Source organism: Periplaneta americana, chromosome 16 (assembly GCF_040183065.1).
Source record: "Periplaneta americana isolate PAMFEO1 chromosome 16, P.americana_PAMFEO1_priV1, whole genome shotgun sequence".
NCBI lineage: Eukaryota > Metazoa > Arthropoda > Insecta > Blattodea > Blattidae > Periplaneta > Periplaneta americana.
Window position 1 is genome coordinate 85,197,648 of NC_091132.1, and position 22,328 is coordinate 85,219,975.

Below are 22,328 nucleotides of genomic sequence, written 5' to 3' on the forward strand. Positions count from 1 at the left end.
GATTTATAGCTTAAAGAAATTACAAACTAAGAACACTGTACGTTATAGTCTTAGATTTACAGATTATTACCTTATTTTTTATTACATCCTTAAGATGCTCACCGTTAGCTTCAATACATTGTTGTAATCTTTTTTGTACACTAGTCATTATTCTCTGCAAAGTGTCTGGCGTGACACTAGCAATTTCCTCAATTGCATTTTTGAGACTGTTGATATCAGGGAGTTTACGAACATAGATCTTAGTCTTCAGGTATCCCCACAAAAGGAAGTCTGGTGTAGTGAAGTCTGGGGATACGGAGGGCCATTGACTGTCACCGAATCTGAAGAGAAATCGTGTTCATTGAAAGATGTGCCGTATGTGTTGTGGCTCCGTCCTGTTGAAATCATGGGGTCTCATTGTTGCAGTTACGATGTGCCAACGACGGGAATGCCTTGTCACTGAACGAAACGGACTCCTCTGCAAAGCCATTCTCACACTTTCAATGTTTTCGTACGAACACGAGGTTTGTTTTGAACAGATCCGATTTCACGCCACTGGCTCACCCACCGAGTGATTATTTTTCGTGACGGTGCAATTCCACGTTGTCGATTATCGTCAAATATTCGCCAAAACTTGCGCTATGCAGCCACAATTGACTTCCTTGATGAATAATGTTCTACGCAGAAAATGCACTACTGCAAAGGTCAACGTTCCATGGCTAACTAAATCCAAGGCTATGCTTGACCCAATCACAATGATCAAAGTTTCCTCCCTTAAATGTTGCATGCATAATTACCAAGTTAAAATGGGAAACGTTAATTGCCGGACCCTGTATGTTTAGGACATGAATATAGTTACGAAAATTAACTTTACAATACATATCAGCCAAAATTCTAAACTAAATTTTATTGTTCGATGAGAATCAATTTTGTTATTGTATTTAAACTCTCCTTAGTGCAGAAGCATACAGAAATCAGGCCTTATAAAACCTTAACAAGATCAATGTTTACATAGAGTAGTGGAGTTTGGATCATTTGAAAAGAGATAAAAGCAAAATAACTGCTAGCGAAATCAAATTGATGAGAACAGCCCGTTATACAAAACCAGACAAAAAAAATAAAGTAGGCTAATAGATATTCTTCAAGAACTCAAAATGTCTTCTATTACGGACCACATAGATAAATACAGAACTAATTGGTAGAAACATAATTAAGGAAAGGTGACCAAAAATCACGTTTTCTAAAAACTAGCCTAAATATTAATTATTTTATTTATTAATATTACGTAGTGTTGGGAATCTCTCCACAAAATATTGCGGCTCAAATGTTAGTCTAAATGGGTTTCAATCAAGAAGTGTCACAGTATTTCTAGAAAAAAGATTGGAGTGGGACTTAGACTAGAAAATAATTGTAAAAATGATTCTTCTTCATGATTTAGAACAATTGATTTATCAATTTTTCATGTCCTATAAACAGTGCCTGTTGTTCTTCTTGTAGGTCACAAGAGGTAAAAAAAATAATTAACCATGCGGCTTGCATATACAAACTTTACAGCTTGTTATCCGCAATACCCAATCTTCAATAAATAAAGAACATTTTCTCAGAAACTATTTGAGATGAAGTACCCTAATTAAATTTTGCACTCTCTTTTATTATTTTATAATGCAAATTTCCCTGCATAAAATTTGTTTTTAGGTGAATACTGAAATAACTTTACTTTCGGAAAGCAATGATGTTTTTTCAAATACTACATTTTTAAATTTATTTTCAAAAAACCAATTGAAGTTTCAAAATTCTCTCTGCAGGGATTTGTTACATATAATGTGGAGCAAATGTGTGCAAAACTTCAGAACCATATCTTTAATAGATCATGAGTAAATGTTCCTTATATTTTGTGACATCAGGTTAGGTTAGGTGGTTTCGTAATTGGGCTTCCTGACATGGTAAGATATTGTAATTAAGTATCATAATAAAGTCTGTCAATGTACGAGTAAATACCTGTACAAAAGCTCAGATTGATAGCTAAAAAAATTATACGATCAGTGATTAATTACATATGACAGTGTATTTGAGCCTATGTCTCCCCTTAACGCATAGATAGACCCCGCATCCCTCGTCACATTTTTAATTACCATTCTAAAGCGAAGAGGTCTTTAGTAAGACCATTAAAAATGGCATGAGATCATAACGGGCCACAAGGCCTAGTACGTGGAACGATGATGATGATGATGATGATGATGATGATGATGATGATGATGAAAGAAGGGAAGAGTAATTATTTGGCGAAATGTGTTCGAGATCCAACGTTAGAATTTGAACCCGGACCCGCTCGTTGCACGGTCAGACATGCTAATCGTTACTCAACAACGGTGGACGACGGCGACGATGATGAGAATTTTGTCGTTTCTAGTTTCATACCTTTTTACGCAAATTTAACCTCGTACTTTAGACAGGCTAATTTTAGGATTTCCGTGACGTTTACTTACAATTTAGCTCGACACCGACAGAGTTTTCGCCCAAAACTGAGAGCGAGCATTCATACCCTAGGGAAGAATGTGTGATTTTCAAGCATCTAAAAGCTGAGCAACTGGTCATTCCGAATTACGCGATCGTTTTGTCAGATTTGCGTAATATGAGTAATGTGGCTCAGCTAAAGCCTTCTGATATTCCTTTGAAAGCTATAGATAAGCTGATAGACAGAGAATGTACTTAAAAGGAGCTCCATTTCCATTATGAAGAGCCTAAAATTATTACAGATTACTAGGCACCTTGGTTAAGTATTCACTCACCTGATAATAACAATGTATAAATCCATGTAAAAGTAACAAGTGTAATGATTTCACTGCAAAATAAATGCGGGCTTATCTTCAGGGCTTCGTCTTTGCTGCATACTCCACACCAACAGCTATCATTTTCAACATAATCTACTAGTGAACAAAAATTAATAACCTCATTAACTCGTCAGACCTGTAATTCTGTTGAACGCGAAACTGGGTGACTTAATAGTAGGGCTGAAGCTATCCAGTTTGCTCAAAATCAGTAACGTTTATCTACAGATTTTAATGGCTCTAAAATATTAATATTAGAGTTAGCGATTTCTTTGAATTTGACTGTAGTTTCAAACTTTATAGTGTGCGCTACCCACCACACCTCCTCCTTAAATATTCATAAGGTGTTTCTATATTCTACCTGTATAAAAAAAGGTCATACAAAAAATTTGTGAGAAATAAAACTCTTTGCCAACTCCAACCGCCGTCCTTGTGATGAAATAGAAGAAAATTAGGGCTTGAATTTACAACAAAAAATTTTAATGTAACCGCACACGAAATGATGGTGATTCAGAGTTGAAGAGATTTGCATAGATACTATTCTGAAATGTTGAGGTCAGTTTCTTGATTACGTCGTGTGAAAGAAACACACAGCAGTGGCGGTCGGTTGGCTTTACTCGTAAAGTGAAAGGAATTCGGTAAATCCTTTAATCAAAATAAAACAGCTAGGTATATAAATATTTTTCTTTTTCTTCTGTTATGGAATAGGCTCGTGTCCTCCATCTGCCACGACGCTTTATCATTTCAGTGTGGTCTATTGAGGTCTCCCTTCTACCTCTGTCTGCTGAAAATTAACACTGAACGGAAAACAGTAAAAGAAGACATTGTCGTCATATTGTTGTTACATTGTTGTCTCGAGACTAAACATCATGGAATAAGGAAGCGATTGTTATGAATTATTGGTTAACTATAAATGTTATCTTATTTGTTGCGCATTTTAATGATTTTAAAAACTTTAATTCGGCTAACTAATTCTTATGTCCTTATTTTGTAATGCTTCAGGAAGTCCATTTCTTGATTTGAAAGGAAGTATACGTCCTGTGAATCCCTGTTACTGAAAAAGTGGTTTCAAGAATTCCGTCCTTATGTCTTTGTGCAGGAAGTCTTTCATATTCAGTATCCACGAGGCAATTTATCTGGATAAAATGTACGGGTACATGAAATATAACAGTTTCAGTGAAAACATAATGCATCTACATTTAAAATTAAAATCATAACGGCGATATACTCCAAATTTCATTTTAACATCCATAGCTTCTGTCGGTTCCATCATCTGAGAAGTTGGAGGAAGAGAAAACTGAGAAACCTATTGGTTGGATGCATTACCAAGAGGTATTCTTCAAGACTGGAAAACCTATCAGTTTGATCGTTACCACTGGAAATCTGTCTGTTGGATCCGTTACCAAGATCTATCCTGGAAACATAACCGTTGGATCAATTGCCAAAAGCTACTGTTCAGGACTGGAAACCTATCTATTGGTTACAAAGAGCTATCCTCCAGGACAATAAATCTAACTGTTGGATGCATTACTAAGAGCCATCTTTCAGAACTCGAAGCCTGTCTGTTGGATCCGTTACCAAGAACTATTCTTCAGAACTGTAAACCTATCTGTTGGATACGTTACTAAGAGCTATTCTTCAGGATTGGAAATCTCTATGTTAGATATGTTACTAAGAGCTACTTTTCAGGACTGAAAACCTATCTGTTGGATCAGTTACCAAGAGCTATCCTTCAGAACTGGAAACATACCTGTCGGATCTGTTACAAAGAACTATTGTTCAGGACTGGAAACCTAGCTGTTAGATCCGTTACTAAGAGTTGCTCTTCAGAAGTGGGAACCAATCTGTCGGATATGTTACAAAGAGCTATTGTTCAGGACTGGAAACCTATCTGTTGGATCCGTTACTAAGAGTTGCTTTTCAGAACTGGAAACATATCTATTGGATCAGTTATGAAGAGCTATTGTTCAGGGCTGGAAACCTATCTGTCAGATCTGTTACAAAGAGCTGTTGTTTAGGACTGGAAACCTATCTGTTGCATCCGTTACTAAGAGCTAATCTTTAGGACTGGAAATTTATCCGTTGGATCAATTACCAAGAGCTATCTTTCAGAACTGGAAATCTATCTGTCGGATCTGTTACAAAGAGCTATTATTCAGGACTGAAAACCTATCTGTCGTATCAGTTACAAAGAGCTATTTTTCAGACTGGCAACCTATCTGTTGAATCCGTTATTAAGAATTACTTTTCAGAACTGGAAACTTATCTGTCGGATTCGTTACCGAGAGTTATCCTTCAGAACTGGAAACCTATCTGTCGGATCTGTTACAAAGAGCTATTGTTCAGGACTGGAAACTTAGCTGTTGGATCCGTTACTAAGAGTTACTCTTCAGAACTGGAAACCTATCTGTCGAATCAATCACTTACCAAGAGCTATCCTTCAGGATTGGAAACCTATCTGTTGGATCAATAATCAAGAGTTTTTCTTCAGAACTGGAAATTATCTGCCGGATCTGTTAGAAACAACTATCGTTCAGGACAGAAAACCTATATGTTGGATCAGTTACTAAGAGCTATTCTTCAGCACTGAAACTATCTGTTGGATCAGTTAGTAAGAGCTATTCTTCAGGAATGGAAAACTATCTGTTGGATCAATTATCAAGAGTTATCCTTCAAGACTGGAAGTCTATGATCAAGAGTTATTCTTCTGGATTGATCCTTTCCCTATCTTTTCTGATAATGAAGCCGATATGTAGCTCTGAAACGTTGCATAGGCTATATCTACATTTATGACACGATGTAAATATACAGAACTCTCGCACTATATCGATCACCATGAAAGTGTCAATCTCACTTCATAACACTGTATAGATGAACAAACATAATTCATTTTAAGTGAATTATATTTGTTCATCTATACAGTGTTATGAACGAAAGGGTCGTTCGTATGCATAAAACCAGTGGTTTCACTTTGTCATCTGATGGAAGTCACCATTTTCTTTTTACTTAAGACACCCATCATTCTCAGTCGGAATCGGAGTAGTGTATCTTATATTTATTTAAGGGAAACTTGGTTCCGTGAACTGAATCCGAACGAAGAGTTGAAAACTACCTATGCCATTAGACCACTGACCTATTTCTATCTTTTGGTTTTAAATTTCTTTCCTGTTTATAATCTTTCTTCCTAGATTGTCGACATGTAACATCATTGGTTCTTCTTTAAAATTTCGCTGTTAAATTCTAATTTCTTTCGAGAGAGTAAATTCTTTGAAACAACACTTGTCACCACTAACGCTGAGAAAGATACCCGCCACTGCTAGAGGTTACGTCGAGACTATCGAGGAACGCACCCAGGAAAGGCTTCGTCCAGAGGGAGGGGCCATGAAACCATAGCATTATGCTATTCAATGGCACATAAAGTTATCTCAGCCAGCTCTTTCATAATACGCCGGACAGTTCGCGACGCCTCTGACGTCCATTTAAAGCTCCCACTAGTTTACTTTTCATTTCAGACGTTCATCATTCCAACTCACATAATTCAAATGCTTGTACAGAAGTTATCAAGCGAAAAAATGTTCAGCCATTCATTTTTACTTGAATAGCGGACGGGATTTATATCATCATAACGTAGGTCGATTTCGCCTTCATACACGGATTATTAAAAACCTCTTATTGCACTCCTACCGAAATATATATTTGAATTTAGTATCAATTGAATAGGTTCCTAGTTATAATTCTGATATCAACCCCAATCAGTTTCCTGTCGTCTTCCTCAACTCTTGGTACAGTTGTAATTCTTCTACAATCCTCGGATTCAGAAATATGTTTGTTACGAATCCATAACAAATCTTTTCTCCTTTTTTCTCGGTATTAATTTCTCTATATATTGATCCTAATAGCCTACAACGCCTGTCGCGAACCTGAGGGTCCGCGACTTATTTGAATGGGGTAAGTAAAACCAAGGTGTTTTTCAAACGGTATTTTAACTATCAAGCAAACATTCTCATGGGGGCAGATGAAAAAGTCATTTTTTTCTTTTACCACGTTAATAATGTCTGACATCCCTACTGCCATTAAATGCCGATTGTCTGTAACCTCTCACCACCCTCTGGACCGATTTGGTCTGTCATGCGGTTAGTTTTACCTCATAAATCGCAATAGCGTAGAATACATCTCTAGGTGCGGCTTATTTAAATAGTGGAATTCGTTCCGATTTTGTATGAATTACTTACTCCTTAGTGATACATCCCATGTAGGTTTCTCCCGAACAATTCTATCCCAATCCACTCTGTATTTTTCTCTAGTTCTTCATCTCTTGATTTCCGTCCTTCTCAGATCTTCATCCAACCATATTTCCCTAGGTCTGCCTCTCAACCTTCGCCCTTCTGATTTCTCAGTGAAAATCATCTTTACCAATCTTTGATCTGGCATTGCAGTCACACAACTAAGCCACTCATTTTATTCATAGGTTTCGTAACAAGACTTTTTCCTAAGTGAGGTCGTTGGTCTCAAGTTCAATCCCCAACCTGCAGTAACAGGCTATTTGATTTTGGGGTTTCCCTCCTCTAGACGAGTTATGTTAATTCAGTTTATGGAACCTTATTTAGTCCTGGTTTTATATCAGAGCTTCCTTCTCCTAGCCTTTGGGATCTTCTACTAAACTCTAGAAGGCGGCACAGAGCTGTATCTACTGGAAAACTATCTGTTGGATCTATTACCAAGAGCTACTTTTCAGAACTGGAAACCTATCTGTTGGATCCGTTACCAAGAGCTACTTTTCATAACTGGAAACCTATCTGTTGGATCCGTTATCAAGACCTATCCTGGAAACCTAAGCGTGGATTCATTACCAAGAGCTATTATTCAGGACTGGAAACCTATATGTTGGGTCCGTTACAAAGAGGATATACTGCCGTCAAATTTTAGACGAATTATATCAGATTTCAGGTATAAAATTTAATTTTGGTTCTCAAGCGGCAGCGTCTCCAGTTAAAATTCTAACTAAATTAAATTCGATTTAGGTAGGATATCCTCGTATAATTTCGCTAGAATTTGACAGCAATACATCCTCGTCTGGTTTTATATGAATTGATTTTATACGTGGTATATTAAGATACAAAGTTGCCTAGGTTACGAAACTGATTCCAAATTCAGAGTCGAACGTAAATGTAGTAGGTCTCACATAATTCAATTGTCAATAGGTTCCTAAATAGGAAGCATACTTTATTGTTTCTGTTAACATAGGAGGCAGCCACTACCAATGAAGGAAGGAGGAACTCGATAATAAAAAATCAATATGACAAATAAAAACGTTAAAATTGTATGACATTGAAACAGAATACGTGTACCAAATGTATTTGAATTGACGATTCTTTCAAGAAGAGTTTTACAACTATTTCCAGAGAAAGAACAGTTTCCCAGACTCCCCGTCTACTATATAAACTAGATCCTACAATACATTCTTAAAATATTCTTTTACAAAATTCACCGGAGTTAAAACTCGATTGAATTGCAAATTTTACGTAAAACTTCACGTCGACAAGTTGAACATGGTGATCTATATTTGCGAGTGTTAAAATGTTTTCCCGGCTTCTGTGAACCCTTCTCTGCCTCCTTCTTCTGTTTTTGTTAGGTTTGTTGCTTTTTTTCCGGCAATAATTCGCGGGTGCTCGTGTAGAAAGAGTTATGTATGAATTGGCTAAAATGAAAGAAGTACAGATTTTAACTCTACAAGATTACTTCCTCCATGTGTTAAAAGGGTTAAGTCATTCTTCCATCTATGATGCAGCTACAGTGCTCCGTATTTTGTGACAAAGGGGTTAAGTTCATTACCAAAGGAGAGAAGTCTACATACCTTACAATTATTTGACTTAACCCACTTTACACGAGCACCCGCGAATTAATCTTGGCATCGTGAAGCTGTAAGATAAACTTTTATAACTTTTTAAATTAATTTTTTGTAACAAATTTTATTTTTGGATGTTATTAAGCATCGTTAGAGCTTTCTAAGATGTATTTGTTAGTTTGTGTTTGTTGAATACTTCATGAGATATTAAACATTTTAAATGTTGAAAGTGTGAAAATCATAGATCTTGTTATCATGGCCACCATTTCGGTAGTTTTCGAGACTTTTCGATTATCTTTTATTTAGCATGTACGCTTCTTTCTTACTTTTCAAATGATGTAGCGTTCACTACTCTAATCGAAGTAGGTGCGGAGCAGTACAGTATGAACAAACATAGGTAACACGAACGTCTTACACCATGAGCGCCTAGGTGGAACCTCCCCCCCCCCCCATGTGTCTGAAATGTATGACATTTTAACGTTAATACACACTGTAACCACTGTGAAATTTTGGATTCTAACACTCAAAAGTTTCTATACAATAAAACTATGCTGTTCATCTTAATGCAGGGAATAAAATCCTACTCACTCACTTTCGTCATCATTATTTAATTTTCTAAACTTCAACATCTATTCAGTCATTTGACAAATAGACAAATAGACAAATAACATATTTTATTTTAATTTCTATTTATGTCTTTTGATGCCGCCACGATGGTATAGTGGTTAGAGCACTGGACTTATAATCCTGTGGACATGGTTTCGATCCCTGTGTACCTCCGATTTATAATTTGTATTGGGCAAGCCCGTGGTCCAAGCAACGCAGGGATTTTCTCCTGGAGCTCCGGTTTCCCTGTGGCATCCCGTGAAATCTCTATCATTATGTTATCTCTAGCATCATCTGATCTCTATCATCATCTCATCTCATAGAGGATGTAGCGTAGGCCAGCCTTCTATGGCGCTTCCTGGACAACGAATCTGTCGGTAAATTGGTCTCCACAACTGGCTTTATATGGGTTAATGAAGAACTTAAGTTTTTTTTTTAAGTGAAGAACGATAGAGTCGCTCAAAAATCGTTAGAAAATATTGAAAACATGCGAATAAACTATGTTTTTACAGGAGGGCTTATGCGACAGCACCAACGCTCCCAGCGTGTCTTCAATCAGCCGGCTCCTCAGGGGCGGAAGAAGAGATGAGACGGACCTCAAAAAGGACTACAGCATTGACGGGATTCTCGGAGGTAGGCTTATTGTATATGCTTAGTAACTCACAACATTTCAAAAGCGCACTTGCAAATATTACAAAACGTTCGCCGATTTCATCATCGCCAGACCTGTTCTGTACACAACTGTGAACCTGCTTCCAACTGCGGTAGGACAGTGTCACACTTAGCATGTCTTGCGTGACTGTAATTCACCAGTTGATGACTGTAATTCTCGCTGGAACTGCTTCTCTAGAAACATTACAGCAATACTTGAGAATTTCATTTTTTCTGAATATAGACATAGAAATGGTAGAACTACAAAAATCTGATAGGAGATAAATCTAAATTATATATATATATATATATATATAGGCCTATATATATAATTTTTTTTTTTCAAAATTCAAAATGATGCCAGTTTACTGTGCAGTGATGAAGCGTTTCCCTCATAACTCATTAACTTGTTAACTCTTCCATGTTCTCTCTCTTTCATTTTATTGCTGAAGCTCATGTTTACAATATCATGCACTTTCAACTACATTCCTTATTAAATATATTTTTTTTTAATTTTGTGTTAGAAGAAAATACTGATATTTAACCGTTTTTAAATGAATTAATTTTTATCAGACAATTTATCAAAGATAGAGAAGTGATCTTAAATCATATTGTAGATATGATATGCATAAATACATACAAAAAATTTCATCACAGAATGTTGGATAGTTTTTGAGTTATATGGGAAACGCTTTATCACTGCACAGTGAACTGAATTTTGAAAAAAAAAAAAAATAAATAAATAAATATTTTTTTTTTAAATCGTAAAAATATTTTTTCATGTACCAGAAGGACAGTGTTTCACACATACTAATTTTCATTATTGTACAAGATACAGTAATGAAGGGGGAAAATGTTGAATATTTCCAAAATGTTACTAACGTAAGTTGTACCTAATCCCTTAAAGAAATCCCAAATGATTCCGTGAACTTCTGTAAGTCGAATTATAGTAATAAAATACAGTGTGGTGTACGAGTATTTTATTTTATATATATATATATATATATATATATATATATATATATATATATATATATAGTTTATGGAGCGCGTGTTAATGTCGCGATTAAGGCGCAACGCTGCAAGCTGGAAGATCGTGGGTTTGATTCCCGATAAGGTCATGAATTTTTCCATTGATTTAATTCTTCCGATCCCACTATGGGCCCTGGAGTTTACTCAGCCTCTAGCAGAAATGAGTACCAGTGGCACTTCCTTGGGGGTAAAGGCGGCAAGATGTGTAACTGACATCTTTATTGCTATCAATGCCGATTGTCTGTGAAGGTAGGAGACTTAATCTCTCGCCACTCTCTGGGCCGATTTGGCCTGTCATGGAGTTGGCTTTATCTTTACCTTTATATATTATTTATATCTAGAATTGATAGATTTTCGCAATCACGATAAATGCAAAATGTACCCAAATACTGTCAAAATAAGTAATTTTCTGTTTAAAAGCATGTTAAGTAAGTGTAGTTTTTTTTAAATCTGCAATAAAATGCGAAATTGAATACAAAATGTTAAATGTATGTGGTTCTGCGAAATAAGAGTGAAATTACTAGAGATGAACAAAATTAACTGCCGCTCTCGCTCGCTGTGTTCGCTGCATTTGTCTTTCGAGTCTCGGCTCCTCATTCTCGCTGCGCTTCGAGTCTCGCCCGTCATTCTCGAAATAGTATTTGGTCGGCACGAAGTTCATCTTACATTTGTTTCCATGGTACGATGAGTGATGTCAAAGTAAACCTATACATTGTGTACATGAGATAGAATAAACTTAAAGCGCTAATCGTCACATAGCAGTCTCGAAGCTGGGTAAGAATGCCCATAACTTAGCTTGGAGATCGACCTAGGACACAATGCGTGGATTTTCCTTATTAATTGTTGCACCAAGCTCCCACTCAATCAACTATCTGAACTCTTTATATACAATAAAAGTAATTTGATACAGTTGTATGAACACTTTTTAAACTAGTCTACTCATGAACACTGTTGCATCTGACCTAACTTATGTAATTTTATCTGAATTCTATTGGAAACTACCGTATGTAAAACATGACTATATACATAATACAGCGACAGTTTCTTTGTTATAACGCAGGCCTATCTAATGAAGTCGTACGAGTTGTTTTAGAGTAGTTTCGGCGGTGTTTTCCAGAGACTACACAATCAACGAAACATGGTGTTGTTAATTTTTTTTTTAAGTGACGAGAAACATGCACACTTCTCGACGAGAAAAACCGTTTTATACAGCCAACACGCAACATTAATGAGGATGAGGTCCAGCGAATATAACAGAACTTCATACATCGCTGCAACATGTGTATAGAAATGTAATGGAGGACATTTTGAGCAACTGATCTGAAATTCAAGTAAGATCCTCTCCATTTCCTTAAATAAATAATTCACTAGTTACGCGAAAGTTCTCTTGCCAAACTGTAGTACCGTAAAACTGCAAGAAATTTATCCGCGAGAGCTGGCGAACTGCTCGGCAAATTGTAGTGCCGAGTGACGGCAGGAGTATCAGTCCTTTAGATTTGACTCTCCATGTACGAGTTTTATATTTCGGAAAATCGATATCTAAAGAGATATAAATATTAAACTATATTCGATCTTGCTTCAGTGGCTCACTCATGTGAATCAAACAAGTTAAGACCTGTTAGAAATATTTGAAACTGGTAGGTAATATTGATACAATAAGGGACTTTCAACCTCTACATATATTATCAGGCCTTAACTTAGGAATGCATGCGTGACAAAACATAGGAAAGTGATAAAGTGAAAATGGTGATGATGACAGAAAAGACGGTAAGGCAAAAAGGATGAGAAAATACAAGTGATAACCAGGGAATGAAAGTAAATAAGTAATGATACAAATATGATAAAGAAACTGGGAGTGGAAATGTAATGAAAGTGTAGAAACTACTTCGTCTGAAAATATACAGATTTAATAATCAGTGAACAGTAATGATTCAAATGAACAAATAGGAGGACAACTGTGGAAGAGTTCAACTTAATATAAACAGTGTTGGGAACGATTAATAAGGAATTGAGAGAAGTGGGTATTTAGTTAAATATGAGATCAGTAAGAACTGGGAAAGGAAAGAAGTAAGTAGAAGAAGAAGGGAGATGAAACAGAGGTGAGAGGCAACTCACTTCGTACTCGTGACATTATCATTACATGATTGTTGCATAATATATTATTATGTACCTACATCATTCTTGCATAAATTGACCCATATGTGAAGAAAATCCGATCAATAATTAATAGGCCTAATAAATAGCTATACACCGACACACGATGGACAGATATGTGGTATTCCCGAAACCAATTAATTTTTCGGTATAAGGAAAACTAAACAATTAAGTCCTTCTCACTGATATTAAAACAGCTATATTAATGACCCGTTATCTCAGAACATACTAGGTATAGAAATGTGATATTTTACAGGATGTTTATGCATTCCTTCTGAGTTCACTGATTTGTTTATATGATAAAATATCTAATAGAAAAACAGATATATCTAAAGTTAAAAAAAATTCATTTATTTTTTTTTAATAAACTATTACAGCAAACTCAATCAAAGGAATTTCACATCATCACAGTGTTATTGAAATGTATAGTAAAAATTTCATCCAGATAGACATAGTAGTTTCTGAGAAAACGGGTCATTTATGTTGAAAGATGTAGTTTTATGTATATCACGTTTAAGGTAAAAATTTCCATAAAAACTCAGCTATAACAAAAAAAATGTTTTAAAACCCTTTTGGTTGGTAGTCCTCCACTTCTTTTCATCCTGCTGTCCTTCTCTTGGATCTTGCCTCTTTGGTTGTGTTTGTTACTGTGATCTCATTCCAAATTCACCATTTTTCTCGAGACATTATTATCCTATTTGAATATCTACTGTCCAAATTTCAACAGGATCCCTGCGAGGGGAGTATGGTCCTTGCGGGGTAAGAGGAGAGAGTAAGCCAGTAACTCAGCGTTCTTTAAGGAGCAGGTGAATGGGGGTGGTGTCATTGGTCGACTGGTACAAACAAGGCTCAGTCATTGGCCGGCCGGTTCAGTGTCGGGGATAGGTTATAAGAGTGGGGGAATAACTCGCATTCCTTGCTCGGATCTTGTCGTGAAATGCTGACTGTAGGTCCTTCAACATCTGTATTCTTGCAGTGTATCCATCATTAAATGTGAGTACAACATCTAGTAAACTAAGTTCAAACGTTTATATACCAACAACACATTTTTTGGACTCGGTACCAAACAACGTTATTGAAAGTTTTATTAGTATTCTGAGTTCTTCCTCTCAAACGTTTTTTTAGCGAACCAGGATGGGCAAAATCTTCAAACACAGGCATTATGAAGCATTCATTAATTTTACTACAAAACAAGCGAAACCACGGCCTTCTAAAACAATTTGTTCCTGAGATAATAATTTTTTGTGGAAAGTGGTAATTTATTTTCTCCAAAACGTAAATACACTAATATTTTTAAAAATATATTTAAAACTAGCCGTACCCGTGCGCTTCGCTGCGCCTGTTAGAAATAAATATAAAGTAATTATATAATTAAAATACGATGTTTGATCGAGGGAACATTCGTGTTTGATAGAAGAATAAATCGTTTAATATGTTACTTAATTTAAATTGTATTTAAATAATTAAAATGCGGTCATTTTGGTCCAGAGAGCAATCATTTGGTGCAATGACAATTCCTTTAACATGTTTCTTAATTGTTATTACATGCAACCATAGTTTAATGAAAATTGACATATCATTTAGTTTTAATGTGTATACCTACTTTATATTACTTGCTATATGTTTCAGAAGTTACTGTAATAACATTGTAGAATTATGTCCATCTAGAGAAACTACACTTTCCATTGGTGAAATAATAATTAAACTATTAATTAGCTTCCGATATTACTTCATACAAACACAGAAACATTCTTTGTAAGCTATGTTTAATAGCTTTCGATTGTTGTTGTCCAAGACCCCGTATAGAAGAAGTCATTTGTTTTTATTTCAGTACAGCGCCTTAGATGGCGTTGTTATTGTAATTTTAAAGCTCATTTATCTCATTAAATATCAGTCCTATCAAAATTTTGTATAGAATAAAACTTATCGGACATTATTTTTAAAGAAACTTTTGTTATGTAACATTTTTCATGAAAATCAATAATAAGCGAGATATTTCGATTTATTTAATTCAGGCCCCCTTATAACCCTCCTTTTAAATGAAGTATTTTGAATGCCATATAGCCTAAAATCTAAGTTACAACGAACTTAATTTATATTCTAATTTTCATATAAATCGGTTCAGCCATCATAGCGTGAAAAGGTAACAAACATCCAGACAGACATACAAACAAAATTTTCAAAAAAGCGACTTCCGGTTTCAGGATGGTTAATTATACATGTTAACGCCAATTATTTTTTGAAAGTCCAAAATTACTAGAAAAATTTTAGCTACAGATTTATTATTAGTATAGATAGTAAATATTCGAATACTTTAATAAACCAAACACCAAATTAAGCAGAATGAACCATACTTTCATAAAGTATAAAAAATTTAAAATGTCTTTTTTTTTCATTTTGAGTCTTGATGACTCCCCTTAATTCTAAGTAAATCTCGAAATAATTAATTGCAGCTTAACAATACTTCTTTCCTTTTACATTTCGCATAATGAGAAAGGAAAAATAATACAACGCGAAAACCAAAGCTTCTTCCATTAGTCTACACTCCACAGCATCGTAACTTGTGTTCAGAGAGTGCCACAGCTTCATTTATACTACATTAATTCGAAGTCGAAACAGATTGCGGTTCTTAAAGATCATCTCTAAAGTGAAATGATACAGTCGATTCAAATTACTCACGCGCTCTTCCTCCATCTGCTACTGTGTGTGCAATTACAAGGCGCAATAATAACACACTTTGCGCGGCGTTTAGATCCTGCCCTATGGGGTCGGTTTACGTTACAACCGTAATTCTATCCGTCGGAATATGTGTGAGAGTTGGTATAATTTAAAGGGAGAACCAAATTTATACCTTCATTTCGATCCAATACTATGTATTTTTCCTACACACTCATTTAAGTACTTCAACGTGTAGCGAGAAGAAAAAAACCAAAGCCAACCCTTTTTATGAGCTGCGTACAAGAAATGCATTTGCATCGCTCCGGTGTGTGGCGTGCAGGATAACTTCATTATCCGCTGCGAGATATTAGACAAATCTGCATGAAATATAAGGGACAGAAAATTATCGATGGCACTATCGAATTATCTATTGCATTTCCTGTTGAGAGATCATAATCATTATGTGCACAGATATTAGTCACGGAAAGTTATAGATTATACTAACGGATTATCTATTTATATTTTGTTGACTATTTCGTTTATATGATGTCATTCCATTTTCGACCAATGAAGTGTAATGAAATTTTGAATTCCAACCAATCACAGGCACACTTTGCGATAATTTTTTCAGCTAGATTTATCGCTATCAATTTATCGCATGGTCCTTCTTTTGTTTAGTTGTTGTCGCCAACTGTTTCCCGTAAATTGATGATCATGAATACATTAAGATGCAACTACACCGTTAAAATTTTCTTTCAACTTTAAACCAATGAATGCAAGATTGATATTTAATATTAATATATTTACGCAGTGAAGACGACGTTCAAAACGGCGCACCATGTAGACACAAATCTTCATGCATCTTAATTGAACGTACCTTTTAAACTTGATTCTTTCAATATTCTACCCAGATTGCACGCATGCGCGATTGGAATATTGAACTGTGTAGATGCAGCTTTAGTTCCGTTACACACTACAGTGAGAATGCGTTTGTCGAGCTATAAAAAATGCTTTCGTGTAGCACTGATTGTGAGAAACGGTCGAAATAAGGCACAGCTGACATTGGTCCTGCTTCCACAGGTAACTTAACCTATAATGTAGGCTATAAAATTTATATTTTGTGAATGAAAATAAACAATTAATATAAAGCCAGATGTTCAAATTTATGTAACATCATCGCATATCAAACCCAAAGACCTTGTATAGTAATAATGTCTATGATCAAACTGCCTTCCGTATGGCGTAATAAAATTCGTCTTTTAATTATCTATACAGAGATGGCTTTACTGTGTAGCAACATGTCTCGCTGTGAATACAGAAGCATTGGTATATAGCTGTCCCCACCTCACTGTTAAATTAAATTATGATTTCAGCAGATAATGAAAATGTATTTATGTTATAATAATATGAGAAAAGTGCAGTACATGTAATTAACATTGTTAAACCTGTATTTCGCTTTTCGCAATTGGCATTATTGAATAATAACATCGAATTTCTTTATTGCAGTAATCGATATTCATCTACGAGTATTTCAACTTCAAAATGTCTGAATAGGTTAAGTATTCGTTAATATATAACACCGTTCTGCATTTCAAAACTTATTTTCTGTTGTTTTCAATCTTATCGACGATTCTAAACGGATTTTTTGTGCTGAATTCAAAAATAATCTCCATTTTTCCCCATCACGTCAGGTTTTCAGACAATTCATGAATAACTAGAAATGAAATTATTGCTTTGTGAAACGTCATAAAAATTATTTTCAACAAGAATTTTGTGAGAAAAACTAGGCCACAATTTGCTATTTGCAACTAATTGATCATGAATTAATATTAATTAATAATTATAAACACTTTCATAACCTTACCTCAATATTGCACTTCAAATTTTCTCCTCTTTGACCTCCTCGCATATTGTTCAGAGCAGTCCGTTTTTAACATCCAGCAATAGTCCGCAATGTTTCCTTTATGAAGCAAAACACCTTTAAGACTTTTCTGAGAAGAATCTATGAAGAACCTCCATTCTTTGGAATTATAGTTTATGTTATAAAATTTTAAGACGACAATGATGTCTTGGCAATACACTAAATTTTCTTCTTCAGCAAAAAAAGGGACAAGTTCCTTCTCACGATGCCTGTACCATGAAAAATATGTACCTTGAGCCAATACTTTCTTTTCTTTTAACCTAGAACAGTAATGATTCAAATGAATAAATAGGAGGACAACTGTGGAAGAGTTCAACTTAATATAAACAGTGTTGGGAACGATTAATAAGGAATTGAGAGAAGTGGGTGTTTAGTTAAATATGAGATCAGTAAGAACTGGGAAAGGAAAGAAGTAAGTAGAAGAAGAAGGGAGATGAAACAGAGGTGAGAGGCAACTCACTTCGTACTCGTGACATTATCATTACATGATTGTTGCATAATATATTATTATGTACCTACATCATTCTTGCATAAATTGACCCATATGTGAAGAAAATCCGATCAATAATTAATAGGCCTAATAAATAGCTATACACCGACACACGATGGACAGACATGTGGTATTCCCGAAACCAATTAATTTTTCGGTATAAGGAAAACTAAACAATTAAGTCCATCTCACTGATATTAAAACAGCTATATTAATGACCCGTTATCTCAGAACATACTAGGTATAGAAATGTGATATTTTACAGGATGTTTATCTATTGCATTTTCTGCCGAGAGATCATGATCATAGGCGTATGTGTACAAATATTAGTGTGGATAGTTATCGATGACAGTATCGAATTTGTCTATTGCATTTTCTGCCGAGAGATCATGAACATAAGCGTATGTGTACAAATATTAATGGTAGAAAGTTATCGATGACACTATCGAATTTATCTATTGCATTTTCTGCTGAAAGATCATGGACATATTTGTACAGAAATAGTGATGGAGAATTATCGATGGCACTATTGTGTTATCTAATGTATTAGCCTAACAAGAGAAGACATTTGTTTTGATTTTAGTGATGGTATATAATAGAATGCACTATCCACTGAGAGATATTGGAGTCATCTCCACAGAAATTAGTGGTGCGAAACTGTCGAAGACTTAACGTATTTTGTCATCTACCGATAGGTAGATAATCGACAGTATGGAACTTAACAGCTTTCGTCAGGAAACCTGAGTAAATGCTGTCAGCGTTTTGCTACTATGTATGTATGTATTTATTTACACTGCAAGTGGGCAAGCACCCGATGGCAGTGGTATACACAATAAAAAAACAATACACTATTCTGCCGAGAGATCATGAACATAGGCGTATGTGTACAAATATTAGTGTGGATAGTTATCGATGACACGATCGATAGGTAGATAGGTAGATAATCTACTAATCTACTATAGATCGAAAGCGATTTCCAAGGAAATAATATGTATATTTCAGACAAATAACGCAGACTAAAGGAACGTCAAGGTTAGGACATTCAAGATTATACAAGGTATATGGGATAAAGGTAGTACACATAATTCATAGCGTATTTTGTGAGAATTATACATTATAATTTCGTAACGTAAATAAAAAATCTCTTCGAGATTTGTTCTGTCACACTTGCAAGGTCATTATTGCGTGGCCTGCCGCGCAAGCGCAGAAACGGAATGAAGACAGGTTATGCATCAGTCGTTTTCTTGTCTTGTGGACGCCATAGCATAAAGTGCTGTGCATACTCTGTTTTTTAGAATTCAATCAATTGCACATTTTCAGCGGCATGCAAGAAGGGAATGGAATGTGCATTCTCCCAAAAACGAGTAGAATAGACCTCTACGAGAGACTAGACGCTTGATTTCTAAGACAGGGAAATGTCCTAAAAAGCATGCCATCGAAGAGACGGTGGATCAGATGCATCTTAAACCGGACGATTGCCACAAAGAAGCTGATTTCGGTACTGCGATGATTCACCATATCGATAAAAATCAGCACGCACTGCACTTTATGCTGTGGCACCCATATCTATAATCTATAGGTCATATTTTCACGAATCTAAACATTATTATTATTACTGTCATCATCATTATTATTATTATTATTATTATTATTATTATTATTATTATTATTATTATTATTATTATTGCAGAATACCTCCGTACATATATTATATATATTAATACATTTTCAATTTCAATTAAGGTAAGTATGCTTATTACCTGAAGCACAGTACAAAGAATGGTAATATTTATATTGTTTATGTTATACAGTATCTATTACTTGTCCCATGACATTATTTATCCAGAAGTTCTATGGTTTTGACTTCTACGGATTAGATAGACTGCAGTAGGTTTCATTGTTCTTTAAATGAGTCTACTGTGGAAAGTAAACTAGGCCTATATAAAGGTAGGCCTACGACAACAGAAACACAATATTATTGATACGTATCCAATAGTTAATAGATCGTTAGTCACAATGCTTCTACTTTTACAAATACTGGATTTCGACATAAAGTCTACTTACGATTTCAATTTACGGACAACCACCACAATTCTTCTTGAACGAGAATTAATGATAGAATAGAATAGAATAGAATAGAATAGAATAGAATAGAATAGAATAGAATAGAATAGAATAGAATAGAATAGAATAGGATGATTTATTTTCGCTGGCAGAGTTAAGACCATAAGGCCTTCTCTTCCACTCAACCAGCCTTAATCAATACAACACATATTTAAATTACAACTATTTACACTACACTTAAAAGATTCTCCAGCAATATTCGTCAGTTAAGTTTTAGCTTAAGTTTAAGTTTTTTAATGATAAAGGCTTTCATACGATAATTCTAGAGATCACTATGAAGAATTAGGCCTATGTAACTATTGTGTGATGCGGTATACATTTTTAAGTCTACTTTAAACTAACATCAATAAATTGTCATTACATAAATCACACACCAGTCACAATTTGTTGCTGTCATTTCAACACCGGTACTCACAATACAAATCTCCGTTGCGATGACATCTGAGCATCACTAAAGTTCATTGATAAAGATTATACAAAAGAAGAAGTGAAAGTGCATTCTTGGCGCTATAGGGGGCCAAATATTCAAGCAGCCGGCATTCATCAGTGCTTTGCCAGCGGCACTATGAGTGTAGAAAATAAGACAAACTCTCCCCAGCCCCTTTAAGTGAGAAACAACCAGATACCTGTTGGATATGACGCCTCAAACGCTGTGAGGACGATTATACACTCAATTTGCGGAAGACTGGACTGTGGCTAACAGCATTTTTATTTTCTAATGCGAGACAAAATAAAAATCAAGTTTTCTAATAACTAGTAGTGAAGTACTCTTAAGGGGTTAGGTACAGATTAGAGCACTAAAATTTTGGAAATATTCAACATTTTTTCCTCCATTACTGTACCTTGTAGAATAATGAAAATTAGTATGTGTAAAAAACTGTCCTTCTGCTATATGAAAAAAAAAATGTTTTTTTTACGATTTAAAAAAAATTATTTACATTTTTCCCCCCCCCCCCCCCAAAATTCAGTTCACTGTGCAGTGACGAAGCTTTTCCCACATAACTAAAAAAACTATCCAACATTCTGTGATGAAATTTTTTGTGTGTATTTACGCATTTCATATCTACAATATGGTGCAAGATCACTTCTCTATCTTTGATAGATTGTCTGATAATAAATAAATTCATTTTAAAAAATGGTCAAATATTAGTATTTTCTTCTAACACAAAATAAAAAAAATATTATTTATTAAGGAATGTAGTTGAAAGAGCATGATATTGTAAACATGAGTTTCAACAATAAAATAAAAGAGAGAGAACATGAAAAATTTAACAAGTTTATGAGTTATGAGGGAAAAGCTTCATCACTGCACAGTGAACTGCCAACATTTTGAATTTTGAAAAAAAAAATATATATATGTAACTAATTTTTTTAATCGTAATTTTTTTTCATATAGCAGAGGGACAGTATTTTACACATACTAATTTTCATTATTGTACAAGAGGAAAAAATGTTGAACATTTCCAAAAATTTTATTACTGTAAGCTGTACCTAACCTCTTAAATAATTCAATTATTTGGAGAAAAAATTATATAGTTTTTTGTTTCTTATTAAAAAAAACAGTTATGGACTGTAATGCAAACAGACACTTGAGACTTTCAGGGTTCGGTATAAGAGACCAAAAGTGTACCCAAATTATTTAAAAAATTTTCCTTAAGGTTTCCAATCAGTGATGTAGGCCTATACTACTCGAGAGATTAAAACAGATTGTTCAGTAATACCTATTTCAGTAATAAGTACCAAATTCAGAGGTTAAATATTTGAATATATGTTAGTTCCAATACTTACATTTCCAACCCTACTTAAAACTAGTCATTTCCAATACTGTCTGTTTATGGTTCTGCCATAACTGTCATTTCCAATACTGCCTATCATGATGACCGTATATTATGACACATACTTCATAAATAGTAAATAATAATTACAACATAGGTAATCTAGAACAAAGTCAGAATTGTAGATTACTAGGGAACTGAATTGGGAAATTTCTGTCACAAACTCGTAATCTGAACTTCGTGAAATACTTCCCTATACACTGCT

At 34.8% G+C, this 22,328-nt stretch overlaps 1 protein-coding gene across 1 annotated transcript in view; it reads left to right on the plus strand.

The window, feature by feature from the left end:
• LOC138691393 (protein gooseberry-like) overlaps positions 1-22,328 on the plus strand; it is a 196,192-nt gene that overhangs the window by 62,044 nt on the left and 111,820 nt on the right. The window contains exon 3 of the mRNA XM_069813306.1: positions 9,771-9,891. Within this exon, the coding sequence (XP_069669407.1) occupies positions 9,771-9,891 (121 nt within the window). The remainder of the gene's footprint in view (positions 1-9,770; positions 9,892-22,328) is intronic.